Source organism: Delphinus delphis, chromosome 1, assembly GCF_949987515.2.
Source record: "Delphinus delphis chromosome 1, mDelDel1.2, whole genome shotgun sequence".
Lineage (NCBI taxonomy): Eukaryota > Metazoa > Chordata > Mammalia > Artiodactyla > Delphinidae > Delphinus > Delphinus delphis.
Window position 1 is genome coordinate 178,459,387 of NC_082683.1, and position 15,114 is coordinate 178,474,500.

The 15,114-nt window shown below is 33.4% G+C and overlaps 1 protein-coding gene across 30 annotated transcripts in view; it reads right to left on the minus strand.

Annotated features, from left to right (window-relative positions):
* Positions 1-15,114, minus strand: part of KCNT2 (potassium sodium-activated channel subfamily T member 2) — a 414,242-nt gene that overhangs the window by 118,156 nt on the left and 280,972 nt on the right. For all 30 annotated transcript variants that reach the window (XR_009517121.1, XR_009517118.1, XR_009517125.1 and 27 more), the window contains one exon: positions 10,633-10,741. Coding sequence is in view for 22 of the 30 variants with exons in the window: in XM_059998767.1 (XP_059854750.1) it covers positions 10,633-10,741 (109 nt within the window). In the remaining 8 variants the exon portion in view is untranslated. The remainder of the gene's footprint in view (positions 1-10,632; positions 10,742-15,114) is intronic.

Genomic DNA, 15,114 nt, shown 5'->3' on the forward strand with positions numbered 1-15,114 from the left:
TTTGCTAGTACATTTTGTTCTCTTCAATCCTAAATAAGGCATTTAAATATACAAAAAATGGTTAGTTTCAGATTCACCAAAATTGACACAGATTGCCAAATTAGTTGCTTTTATATACTTATTTTTATTACCAAACTAAATTATTTTCACATCAATGGGAATAAAGAACATATTGTCACAAGGTATCTTTGGTATAAAATCCATTCTTCAAAATGTAATAAAAGGCTTTACATATAACTGGAGGAAATCTTTGCCTTAGGAAAAGGTGTCATTTAAATTTATACTTGCAGAGTTACATAAGATAAAATTTCCTTATGATGTTTTATTTTAAACACAAGAAAATCTATTTATTACCTCATTATACTAGATTGAAAGTAGATGTAAAAAGTCTAAAACAAGTGACCCAAAGGTTTTAATATAACTGAAATTAACATATTTTATTTAATTCCATACTCTAGTAGTTCACCAATTTAATGTCAGCTTGGTTCCAGATAATTGTTTATATTCTTTACAGGATCCTCTCTGAAAACATACATGAATTACATTAATTCACAATTGTCCCAAGCTTTTACTTTATTTAAAAATTAAGATATTTAAATGGTATTCCAATTCCCTTTACTATTAATGTCAGGAATCTACAGTGAACACTGCAAGTAAAAGAAATGATTTTAACAAATTGTAGCCTGTGTCATTGAAAACATAATTGTAATTTATGGAATGGAAAGGGCATATTAGAGTAGACGGAAACTTCCACTACAGGTGAGGCTACAAAAGAGAGAGCTAACACAGAACTTTGGATGAATGTTTATTCTTGCTGGTCTGGGGATCGATCTGACACACAAATTGGATTATCTTACCTAGAAAGAAAAGTAGTCAAGAACTCTAAGTAGAGGAGGTAATAAAACTCAAGATTAAGTAATAAAACTCAAGATTAAGCTGAACTTCCCCAGCTTTTTATGGTATCAGACATCAAAATAAAAACCTGAGTCCTAACATTAAAACCATGTAGAGGATGATAATCAATTTTCAGCCACTAGATGGAACCAGAAAGCTGTTTGCCATTCTCAGGATAAGAAAAATTGCTGTGAAAGTGAGGAGAGTAGAGAAATGCTATACAACTTTCAAGCATTCTTAATAGTGAACATAAACAGTGAACACCCTTTTGAAAGAGATTTCAAAGAGAAATGAAATAAAGCTCCACCGTTAAATTTGAAAGGCTGATTGCACATGAAAGTGGCCCAAACTCACTACCCTTAAAGTTTGTTCTTCAAAAATTCTAGTGTGGTTTTCTGAAGTGCTCACTTAACTCAAGAAGCCACCTAATTATCACACACACAAATACTAAAATTCTGTGAAGACTTTTCACCTGCTTCTTAAACTGTCAGGTGAAAAATAAATTCATCTCTCATAATGACACTGAATTCTCAGCTCTTTAATTCCATTATTAAATAAGTCATATCTCACTGATTTTAAACTGTTCTCCTTTAGCATTAATAAAAATCCATAGCGAAGGTGTACCTTCCCCCTCTCTCTCTCAGAACACAGCCTGCTTGCTTATGAATAAGTACCATACACTTAGCTTATGGTCGAGTGCTCCGTGCTCTTGTGCATTTGCATTGCTCTGCTGTATCTGTCACTTTAGTTGAGAACATCATAGTGAAGTCTTTGGGAAAGTTGTATTCTATAAATATTAATATTTAGGGATATAGCAGTTTCATAAGCTCCTATTGTTGTTATTCACATTTTATCATTTTGAGTATGTTTTCTGCTCTTTTAAAATTATGTGTAACTGGCAAGTTTCTTCACTGGCTGTCCATGTTGTCATTTGGTTTATTCTCAAGGTATGCAAACTAATCTTACCATAGCTAAAAGGAACTACATTAATAAAATAAATCTACTAGGGAAAACTTATAATACATTGCAAACATACATAAGCCATGTTTACATTGTGTTCTGCCTTGTGGTTTTATTAGTTTTTGTGACCAGAATGGAACGTTTTCATTTTTGTATTTCCCGAACTCCTAACACAGTGCCTTACACTGTATGAATGCATGTGATTGTTATCGTGGGATGAATGAATGAATGACCAAAGCATAACAATATTTTAACTCTATTCAGTGCTATTTTTAGCATGGGACTTCATTCATAACTTAAATTGACCAAAAAAAAAAAAATGCTTCCAGATTCTGGGCTTCATTTAAAGAATTTTGAGGTATCTCAATAAAAATGTGTTATCAAATTTTATTACTATGTCATTGTAGGCATTTTCTATTGACCACCATCTCTGAGGTGTGAGAGAAAATAATTATCTCACAATAGATTCCCCATAGGGCTGTAAGTATAGAGTAGCGTGACTATAGATACAGGTCTCTTGATTTTCCATTTTGTAGGCTGAGGATATTAGCTACTCTCCCTTCTACATCTCCTCCCTACTTTTCTCTAAAATATCATTTGCTGCACCTTTTTACATTGTTGAAAATGCAAATATCTGTATTTTGTTCCCTGGCTATAAATAAATCAATGGTTTCAGATAAAAGTGGAGAACCCGTTGTACATCTCAAACTTATACGTTACATGTCAGTTATAATAAAGCTGGAAAAAAAAAGTACAGAGAACCTGAGTTCTCTGCAACATAGTTGCAACATAGTTTTTATTGCAACATAGTTCATTTTTGCAACATAGTTCATTTAAGATTATTGCAACATAGTTCATTTAAGAGTTCAGTGGAATGCTATAATTATATAAACTTCTCTGTATTCCCTGAGCAATTCAAGAGAGAATACAAAAAAAAAAAAAAAATTCCTTACTGACAACCTATTGTTCAGTATTATGGCACATTTTAATTTGATTTATTATAGTTTCTTTTTCATTTTCTTGGAGTTTATGACCATCTTTTTTTTTTTCCAGTTGGGAGAGAAAACAGAAACTTCCTTTGCCACATCCCATTGTATATGTTGCTTTTAATCTAGTCCAGTCTCTTGTTGAAACTTGTCTGGCTTTTCCTATCTTGACCATAGCTTTTAGAAATCTTTGGTTTTAGCTATGGTACAGACATGTGACCTAGGTTCTACCAATTGGACACAAATGCGAGAGTTTATTCTGGAAGTGAGCTAAATGAGGAAACAGGCAGGCGAGGGGGCATCTATATTGTTGAGATGTCTGGCTGCAGAGGTAGCTGGCTCCCAGGATGTTCAGAGGTCAAAGTTCCTTATTGGGTTAGCTGTGAGGTGGGGTAGTGGGAACTGTTCGTGCATGTTGAGCCTAAATAAAGGCTAACTTTCCTGTTCTATGAGTTATCTATATTCCTCCATACACCTCTTTATAATCAGACTAGCTCAATGAATATCCTTGCCTAAAGTTAAGAATCCTAGTCAATATTGAGATTTCTCTTCCTTTCTACAACTTTAAGAGAATTCTTCTTCATCATTACTGCTTTATAATTTGGCAGTGTTATGTCTCTAGGTGTGGTTCTCTTTCATTCATTGTCATTCACAAGCAAGAAACCCGGTCTATTTAAAGATTTAAATCTCCCTTCTTCTGTTATAATTTCTTGCATTCTATTCTCTCCATCCTTTCTGGAATTCCCACCAAATCAGATATTACCTCTTTAAGATTGATCTCGTGTACTGTGAATTATTTTTCCTACATATTCTATCTCTTTCTCTTTTTTTAAATCTGAAATCCTCAAGATTTCTATGATGTTATCTTTCAAGGTTTTTATAATCACTCTGTTAATTTCAAAAGGTCTTTACTTTCTATTTCTCTACTATAACTCCTTTTCGTATCTTCCTGGGAGTAATAATTACAATTATTTTTAGCTATTCTGGATTTGTGTATTTATGTATTATGGCTTTTCCCATTATTATTGAAGAGAAAATCATATACTCCAGAATCATAATCAACAAATTTAAGTTAAATATTCTGAAAATTTTAAACTCTACAAATAAAGAAATTCCTCAGCATTTTATTCCTTTGAACAATCATTATTACCCTTTCATAATCCTTCAGTATTCTTGTGAACTATTATTTATACTTCTTTACTGTTCAAAAATACATTTGAATTTCTTTTTAATGTATTTTTGTTCTCATTTACTGTGACTCTCCTTGCTTCCAAACATTTGACTCTCCTTTCAAATGTTATAGTTTTTTGACCTTAGAAAAAATTGTTTCCTAGTGAGTAGAAGACCCAACATCCCTATTACACCAAAACAATTCCAGTGTGAATACAGATATTGTTCTCTTCTAGCTGGATTTGTTCCCTTCATTTCAACCTGCATGCTGGCTGTCAGCAAATGACAGGAGCCATATTTCAAAGTTCTGAGTATAATATATAGGGATATTAAATAGATTTCCTTGTCTGTGAATATGATTTGTTAATTCATATTACACAGGTTACATCTTATATTAAGCAAGAAGGGCTCAAACTATCTAGTCTGGGGTCTCTAAATGCCAGATTAAGAGGGTTGAACCCCAACCCCAAACTATATGCTGGCTTATAACTCAGACTAATTCATTCAGGAAAAATCTGATTTTTCCCAGTGGTAAATGTCTGACTAAACTTAATTATAGAGAAATGGTACTGTGGTGGATGAAATAGGGGTAACTTGTTCTGTATACAGAAATTCAATCAAAATGTGTCCTCTTCTTTCTAGGTATCTTGCACCCCAGAGCCTCACTGGGGGCTGGGATTTTGTCCTGCTGTATCACCTTCTAAACATATGCTGGGATGGAGGTTTCATCAAGTTTATTTATCCACTTTCCATCTTCTAGAAATTCACTGAAATCTCTTCTTTTTCACTGATAAAAGTTTATGACTTTCATTTATTTGGTATCATTTCAATGGAGCAGATGAGGAAGAGCAGATGAAGACAGTGGATCATAAACTACTTTGAACCAGGGGCCTCAATGAATCATCTTTAGTATATCCTTTACTTCATTTACTTAACTAGTGTTTTTTGAGCATTCATGCTGTGAAACACTATAGAAGGTATAAGAATGAGTAAGACATGTTCTCCACCTTAAACGAAATTATACCCTATTATGTAGGAAAAAATAAAAGGACCATAACACATGCTCTGGCAGAACGTCATAAAATTCTATGTGAGTTTGTAGAAGGGAAAGATCACATTAAATTGGGGAGTTTAAAAATATTCTTGAGGAGATAGAATTTTCGAATTCTAGCAAAACCCTCTAGGAAGGCAGAAAAAATTCAAGGCAGAGGGAACAACGTTAAAAAAAGATGTAGAAGGCGGAAACCGCAAAGTATATTTAGGATCATGTTATTTGGAGAACACGATACATATGAGTATCATGAGAAATAAGGATATAAAAATAAATTAGTACTAGAGCATACAGGGCTTTAAATAAATAAAATGGATATACTTAAATCTAATTTGATAATGAAAGATGAGCTATTAAAGCCTTTCCAAGCAGAGGACTGTCAGACTGAGCAGGACCTGTATTTCTCAAGATATGTTTAATAGAATAATGTTCCAGTTAATCTTTTTTTTTTTTTGCGGTACGCGGGCCTCTCACCGTTGTGGCCCCTCCAGTTGCGGAGCACAGGCTCTGGACGTGCAGGCTCAGCGGCCATGGCTCACGGGCCCAGCCGCTCCACAGCATGTGGGATCTTCCCAGACCGGGGCACGAACCCGTGTCCCCTGCATCGGCAGGCGGACTCTCAACCACTGCGCCACCAGGGAAGCCCTCTAGTTAATCTTTTAATAGGCGTGATTAGGAAAAACATTTCTCGGGTAATCAAACAGATTTTGGATACACCTAATAAAATGTAGTTCTGTGGAGATTTTCAGCCCATGTTAGTTTATATAAAAGAAAAATGAGTAACCTTCAGAGGTATATCGTTTCCCTTTCTTGCAATTACCCCATTCAGACCTCCAGTCTTGAAGTGTGTGTGTGTGTGCGTGTGTGTGCGTGTGTGTGCGTGTGTGTGTGTGTGTGTGTGTGATGGGAGAAATGGAGACAGGACCACCAGGGATATACAGACAATCTTTCTTAATTACCCTGATCAAAGAAGCAGCTTTCTGTGGAACCAGCAGAACTATCTGCTGTGCAATAGAGCTTTCATTATTTTTCTTTCTTATCTTCCTGGACAAACTTAATGAAGTGGCGGCCTTCGACCAGGCTTCACTTTCTTATCATCTCCTTATTTGTTCACACTATCTCAAAATGAGAAAGTCTCCATCGTCCAAAATTGTTTTCTCAGAACTTCCCAGAGACCAGTGACCTACTAATTCTGTTTGTCTTCTCCATCTTAAATCGTCTGTATTGTCAACCATCCAGTTCTTTCTAGAAATCCTTGCTCCTTTTTGTTCTGTTAGGCTATACTATAGTTGCTGTCCTTTTCTTCCATCTGTTTCCTAAGGAAAAGCCTTAAGTGGTCATTTTCCCCAAATCCCCACCATTTCTGCTTTCACCTCTGTGGCCCTGAATAACCCTGATCTCTCCTCCGGAACCAAGAGTAGCAGTAATTTCCACGAGCAATGATACCCGCATCAGAAAGCAAATAGATCCAATACCAAACTCCTTTCTCCTGCACAAACCACACATTTTATAGTTCTCTACTGTCAAACCTCAGTGTGTAAAGGGATTTTTTTCTTTTTTTCTCTTTTCTACATCCATAACTCATCAGTGGCCAAGTTGTGTAAATTCTAACTTTGTAATATTTTTCTTATCAATTCTCTCTTTCCTTCCCATTGAGGATCACTAAGAGCAAAAATATTACCTCTTGGATGGGATTAATGAAATAAATAAATATTTTCATGGAAGTAAATGGAAAGGAAAAGAAAAAATTAAATTTTGATAGAGACAAAATGTCATCAAGATGGGCCAATTGAAGGTCTACTAACTGTTCTGATAATTTGGCATCTCCTTGCTAAAATCATCACCTGTTTGACAGCCTACAGTGATATCGATCCAAAGAATAAACTTCTGTTCCTCTTTCTAATGCATTTGCCAAATAATTCAAAATGTTAATTTAATTGACAATAAGAAATACCTCTGCCAAGAGCACTGAGTCCTCAAATGTAAATGAAGTGAGTGAGAGGGGAAAACTATGAAGGGCTAAAATACAGAGTAAACTTGAATGAACAAAAGGAGCACAGTTATTCAAAGTCACCTAAAGTTAGCATCATCTAGTTGACTCACAGATCAAATAGAACAAGATGAGTCCATTAACATCTAGGAAAAGAAAATGTAAGATCATGACAGCATTAATGAGCCTTGGGAGATATTGTTCAGGGTCCCAGCTAAGTTGCTCCAGAGACTCCAAAATATTTTTAAAATTAATATTCCCCATAGAAAAGTACAGAGGTAGGCAATTCGTACTTAATATATGGTTTCCATCTTTCTCCCCATTATCACGGGCTAGAGGAAGAGAACTAAGAAAAGGACGAAGGTGTTTTTTAAGTGAGCAAATCTAATTCTAAGGCTGAATTAGGAACTCCATTCTCAGACCTAAGGCAGGTCTGTCACTAAAAGAGCTGACCTTTCTATCTCTAACTCCTGTTTCCTTTGTCTATTTTATTTGTTCCAGAACTCATATTTATTATTTTCCTTAAATACCCATAATCTACAGAGCACTTAATTTTAAAATATATTTTTAAGTTAGACTATTTTAGGTTTTGTATTATATTTATGTCTGTGTTTGTTGGGTCTTAATGTGTTTAGCTTGTCAATATCAACTATTTTTAGTCAAAAATCACCATTAAAAGTTCATTTATGATATGATGAACTTCTAATAATATTATTCTCTCTCCTTTTTTAATGGGGAAATTTGAGTATTATCGTAAGCTTTTTTTTCAACTAGTGGTTTGATAATCTTTGCATAAAGCATTTCCTAGACTATTCAACATTTTCCCCATTATACTACTTAATTCAGCTCCCGAGTTTGTTCTCTTATTATTAAATCAATATGTTTGAGCTCTCTGATTTCTGCTGATGCTCAAAGGCAAAATTTCAAACATATTCTGTTAATAAGTGAATCTTCACTACACCTTCATTTAACTCATAATACAGAAGACAATACAAATTACGTTAGTCATACAATATTCTTAATAAAATATATTAGATATTTTAAATTAAGTGATCTGTTTGGATGACTATTTATATTCAAGTGATGGTATTTATCTGTTTAAAGATCTGAATAGGTTTTTCTTCAAAGGTGATATGAAAGTGGTCAATAAACACATGAACTAATGCTCACCATTATTAGTAATCAGCAAAATGCAAATCAAAACCACGAGACAGCACTTTACATGCACTAGGACAGTTATGATGCAAAAGGCAGATGATAACAAGCATTGATGAGGACATGAAGAAATTGGAACCATGATACACTGCTGGTGTCAATGTAAGATGCTATAATCCCTTCAGAAAACATTCTGACAGTTCCTAAAAAAGGCTAAATCGAGTTACCCGATGACCTGGCAATTCCACTCCTAGATATAGACTCAAAGAAATTAAAGCACATGTCCACACAAGAATCTTTACATTAATATTAAGACCTGCCTTATTCACAATGTCGTAAACAGCCCAAATATCCATCCGCTGATGAATAGGAAAGTAAAATGAAATACACCCATACAATGGAAAATTATTCAGTTATAAAAAGGAATGAAGTAGTGATGCATATTACAATATGGATGAACTTTAAAAACATTATGCCAAGTGAAAGAAGCCAGTCCAAAAAACAAAAAAGCACATATTGTATGATTCCATTTATATGCAATATGCATTGTCCAGAATAGGAAAATCTATAGAGACAGGGTAAGATTAGCCTATGGTTGAAAGAGTTTGGATACAATGTGGGCGGTTGCAAAAAGGTAAAGAATTTCTTTATGGGATGATGAAAATATTAGGAGTTAGCAGCGATAGTTGCACAGTTCTATGAATATACTAAAAATATTACATTGTATACTTTAATGTGTTAATTATATGGTATGTGAACTATATCTCAATAAAGCTGCTATAAAGAGGGTTATTTTGGTAGACTAAGGCATTTATTGTATCACTTAACTGGAAAATAATTTTGCAGGTCAATCTTACTTACGGGAAATCCTTAATTATGTGGTAACAATGTATTCAACAACATCACTTTCATTTTTAATATGACAAAATTCATTAGAGTATATCAGGAAAAGTCCTATTTTAAGTGTCGCTGAAATTCTTTTTAAATTTATGTTAAGTGCAATTTGTTCACCAGGCAATATTGTGTGCCAATAAATAATATTTACTAGGAGTTGGAAAATGTAATTTAACCGATCTATAAATACTAATGTGTGTTAGTGGTGATGGGCCTCATTTTATCATTTGTGCAAGAGAGACGCTGGGCTAGATATTCAGCTCTAAAGCTGTATGATTCTATGACAAAGATGGATGACAAAATAATGAAGCCATATGATAAGTTCTATGAACATTCAATTAGTTGGTGACAAAACAGCTTTCAGTATTTTATTTAATTCCATCAAAATGCTAAGTATGTCCATCAAAGAAAATCAATTTCATCCATGATCCTGTTACATCCTTTCCACTGCAAATCTTAAAGGCTTATAAATTTATAGAATAGAAACATTTATATTCAGAACTTTGAGAAAATTGCTCCTGGGAAAATCTTTCTGTCTCAATAGAACAGAGACGTAACTAGAGGTAAGAGAGTAAAATCCACTTAAAATACCAGAGGGCATTTACTATTTTTCAATTAGCACTTTCCTCCGTCCAGTACTAAATCCCAGGAAAGAATTTTCCTTTTCCTTGACTTATCTGATTTGGCACTTCACTTAAATAACTATTAATTAACTCACTAAATTTAAATTTTCATAACTACAAGCACCATGGTGGAATTTACTTAGAAAATCAACATTTTGTCTAAAATATCAAGTAAGGAATATGAAAAGTACGAAATTCAGTGCAACATTTGTCTTTAAATAAGGGCAGTGACTATGTTTGCTGATTGTATTTTACTCGATTATGCAAGTCAAAAACAACCTCTATATTTTATGAAACTCTATCAAAATAAACAAATAGGAAAAAATGTTTTGATGATATTTCCCTCAATACCCTGAAATTCATATTAAACATTATTTCTTTTATACTACATTAGCTGATTTTATCAACTACTTTGTTATCATTCCATAATAATTATAAAATTTTAATTTTGAGCTCATTTGTGCACATGTAGCTTTCAGATAAAAACTTACCTCAGAAACAGAAAAAAACCAGCTTTAAGGCCATACAGTAATGACTGCTGTCATCCTGTTTTTACAAGTTTTATTTGAGAATTACTAATCTTGAAAATAGAAACAATGCCCTAATGCTAGGCCTGACAAGTGATGAAGACATAAAATTTAGGATGAAACAAACTATATCAAGATTAGTTAGAAAAGACAGCAAATCACTGTCAATTTCCTATATGGCTTGGACCCTATAACAGTTTTGTATCTGTCTGTCTGTCTCTCTACCTATCTATCTGTCAGATGATGATAACTCACACAAATACAAGTATAGGTACATATCTAGCTGTATACCTAGGCTTACTACTGTATTTCTAAATCACATAACTGCACTTATATGTTTTATAATTTAAAATGCATTATCTTAAAGAAAAAATATACTTACTGCCCTCTAGAGGTATGAACCAGTAGTGTAATAAGTGTAGATGTTGCTGGGCATATACAGTTTAAAGCTAACATGGCGTATTTAAACTCTTCTTCACAAACAACATGATCTGTTTGAAATAAAATAGGTAAATTAGAATAATTTACCTTGGGATAGTAGTATTTTAAAATAATATGAAAAATAAAACAATGAATAAAATTACAAAACTTTCCATATAAACACACTTGTTTTAGAGAGGTTTTTACATGTGCAAATTTATCCCCAGGAGAAATGATTCATAAGAGAGAGTACTAGACTATGAGGTAAGTTATTGAGGTATGGAGGATCTGGCCCCAGACCTGTCTTTACTAAAATTGACAGCCTTTGGCAAAATGCTTATTTTTCCTGTGCCTCATCTGTACAAGGAGGTAACATGTAGGTAGGTTAGAGGTACAGTCTGGAAAATAAACCAAAGACTATATAAAGTCTCCTTTACTTCTGATAATTCTATGGTATGAAATACAATAGTACTGATTTATAGCATAATTGATTTATCAACTTCATAGTCAACATAAAGACTCAGAAAGTGATTATTAAAAAATGTGGCAGATAATATTTGCACAACATACAAGTAATAGATTTTTATAATCAAAACAACCATAATTGCCAATCAATAAAAATTAATCCTGAAATAAATATAAATTTAAATTATACTTTAACCTCAGGACCTAGGTCAAAAATTCAAAAGATGATAGAGTCCAGTCAGAAAAGATAATAAATGGCATAAAAAGAAATCCAATGACATAAAAACAATAAAGAGTGTTACAAAAGATGGCACGTAAGGGGGCGCAGTCATATTAAAGGGGGGTGATGCTACTCAGCCCAAGTATATTATTTTCATGCAAGAATGAGGGCCCGGATGCCATACACTTAATTTTCCACAGAAATCATATTTTAGAGAAGCAATTAAAGTTTGTTTGGGAAAAAAGCTGTTTGTTTTGGGGAAAAAAACTTCCCTTACAAGTAAACTATTATAGCTGGTATTGGAAATAAAGACTGTTTTAAAGTTCTAATTAAATAAATATTCTTAGGCAGAAAATAGCAGTTTTAGCTAAATTAAGAAATAGAAGGTTGAATAGGTGAGTCGGATCTATAAAATGAATACATATACCATACAATTTATGAAGAAACAAGATTACTTGGGAAATTGTTCATCAAATGCTCCAGACAGATAAATAATAACATTACTCCAATTTGTATAACATGAGTTAGCATATGAAAGAGCCCATTATTTTTTTCTTTTTCCTTCATTTCTTTATTCATTTTTTTTCTTTCACCTTTTATGGAAGAAATTCTATGCTATGGTTACATATCAGGATTTACTCTTAAAAAAATCAAGAATCTGCTAACAATGTCTCTTTCTTTGTTTCTCTTTCCTCTTTTTTTGCTTGTCAAATATATTATAATGATAATTTTTAAGGAAAATCTCAAAAATACATAACCATGATACTTAATATATTGCAGGAAGGCAGGTAGATTCAAAATCCAATTTTGAATGTGGAAAAGTATACAAAAATATTTGCAAAATAACAGTGACTTAAACCACTATTTCGATATTTCTCAAAATAATTTTTGAGTGTGTATGACCTATCTATGAAAATAAAGTAACAAAACTGCTAAATGAAGAGTGTTATTACTTTAGAATCATATGATAGCCATACATATGGGGTCCATAAATCTTAAACCAAAAATTGAACATATGATTTAAGAAAAATGTTTACACGTATTATGACATGAGATAGACTACCAGAAAATTTAGAAGGTAAGTTTACCATATATGCAAAACCACATGCAATTATTAACTTTCCCTTGGTTTAATGTACAAACCGTATTTCTTCTAGTAGGGGACCATGAGAAAATGTGATAGCTCTGTGATAGCTGAAAAATATTCCATCTTATTTCCCTTCAGTGGTTAAAAAGTAAAAAATTGGGTCCCCTTCCTTTCCTTTTCCTCACTTAATGTGTTCATCTGTGTTTGGTTGGGAATGGTTGATGGAAGATCATGTTGCACTCGCTAATTTTTCAAAAACTATACTAATCTGTGGGAAGTGGAAAGAAGGGAAAGATTAGTAAGTTTTAGGTACTAATTTTTATTTCTGTATATGCTTTTTTCTACAAGTAAGTAAAGTTTTTACAGTGTCTATTAGCCTATCCAGCACTGTACATATTACTGGAGGCTACTTTACACATAAATACAAAGTAGGTTCTGCACTATTTTAGTAAATACTGAATTATTTAGAAAGACAACCACTGTATGAATTAAGAGAAAGTTTATTTTGTTTAGTATTGTATGTGAGTCATTAATACAAATTTAAGATATGATCATTAATAATAAGTACGTGCCCACTACTGTCAGTGTCAGTAGTGGGCACGTACTAATGGGTGCAAGCAATTGTCTCTCTTGCGTTGTCCCTCTTTGGTTATTCATACCTGGGCATTTACATATTGAAATATACACTTCCTTACTATTATTTCCCTCTCTTTCTCCTTCATATTACAATTAGGACATTATATTAACTATTTAAAATGTATTCATATAGATGTTTACATTTACTCTGAATTTCACTCCAGGATAGTAAAGGAAGTGTTACAAAATATTTATCATAAAAAAGAGGTATTGGATCAGATACGTTGAAAACAATCGTCTTAGATTAATGAGTTAATTGTATATAATGTTGGGATTCCTTGTTAGATAATAAGAAAAATCAGTACTCTTTTTATAAAGAAAACATCTATGTAATCAATAAGGATGATTGTATAATCTCCAAAATATACAAACAGCTCAGGCAGCTCAATATCAAAAAAATAAACAACCCAATCAAAAAATGGGTGGAAGACCTAAATAGACATTTCTCCAAAGAAGACATACAGATGGCCAGCAAACACATGAAAAGATGTTCAACATCACTAATTATTAGAGAAATGCAAATCAAAACTACAATAAGGTATCACCTCACACCGGTCAGAATTGCCATCATCAAAAAATCTACAAAAAATAATTTCTGGAGAGGGTGTTGAGAAAAGGGAACCCTCATGAATTTTTGGTGGGAATGTAAATTGATACAGCCACTATGGAGATTCCTTAAAAAACTTAAAATAGAACTACCATATGACCCAGCAATCCCACTACTGGGCATATACCCAGAGAAAACCATAATTCAAAAAGACACATGCACCTCAATGTTCACTGCAGCACTGTTTACAATAAGCAGGACATGGAAGCAACCTAAGTGCCCATCAACAGATGAATGGATAAAGAAGATGTGGCACATATATACAATGGAATATTACTCAGCCATAAAAAGAAACGAAATTGAGTTACTTGTAGTGAGATGCATGGACCTAGAGTCTGTCATACAGAGTGAAGTAAGTCAGAAAGAGAAAAAAATACTGTAGGCCAACACATATATATGGAATCTAAAAAAAAAAAAAAAAAGGTTCTGAAGAACCTAGGGTCAGGACAGGAATAAAGACGCAGACATAGAGAATGGACTTGAGGACATGGGGAGGGGGAAGGGTAAGCTGGGATGAAGTGAGAGAGTGGCATGGACATATATACACTACCAAATGTAAAATAGATAGCTAGTGGGAAGCAGCCTCATAGCACAGGGAGGTCAGCTCAGTGCTTTGCGACCACCTAGAGGGGTGGGATAGGGAGAATGGGAGGGAGATGCAAGAGGAAGGAGATATGGGGATATATGTATATGTATAGCTGATTCACTTTGTTATAAAGCAGAAACTAACACACCATTGTAAAGCAATTATACTCCAATAAAGATGTTAAAAAATAAATAATTAAAATTAAAAAAAAAGAAAATGTGGTACATATATACAATGGAATCCATAAAAAGGAACAAAACTGGGTCATTTGTAGAGACATGGCTGGACCCAGAGGCTGTCATACAGAGGTAAGTAAGTCAGAAACAGAAAAATGAATATCGTATATTAATGCATATATGTGGAATCTGAAAAAATTGGTATAGACAATCTTGTTTACAAAGCAGACATAGAGACACAGACGTAGAGAACAAATGTATGGATACCAAGGGGGAAAGGGGGGAGTGGGATGAATTGTGAGATTGGGATTGACATATATACACTATTGATACTATGTATATAATAGATAACTAATGAGAACCTACTGTATAGCACAAGGAACTCTATTCAGTTCTCTGTGGTGACCTAAATAAGAAGGAAATCCAAAAAAGAGGGGATATATGTATACATACAGCTGATTCACTTTGCTGTACAGTATAAACTAACACAATATTGTAAAGCAACTATACCCCAATAAAAATTTTAAAAAAAATTAAGTTCAGTGCGGGGATTGCTACCAAATAATTCAGGTCAGGTCAGATTTTAACACCAACACAAATACTAAAATGTTTTCTTTTTTCAGAATTTTCTGGATTGGGGATTACAGCTAAGGGATGCTGGACCTTT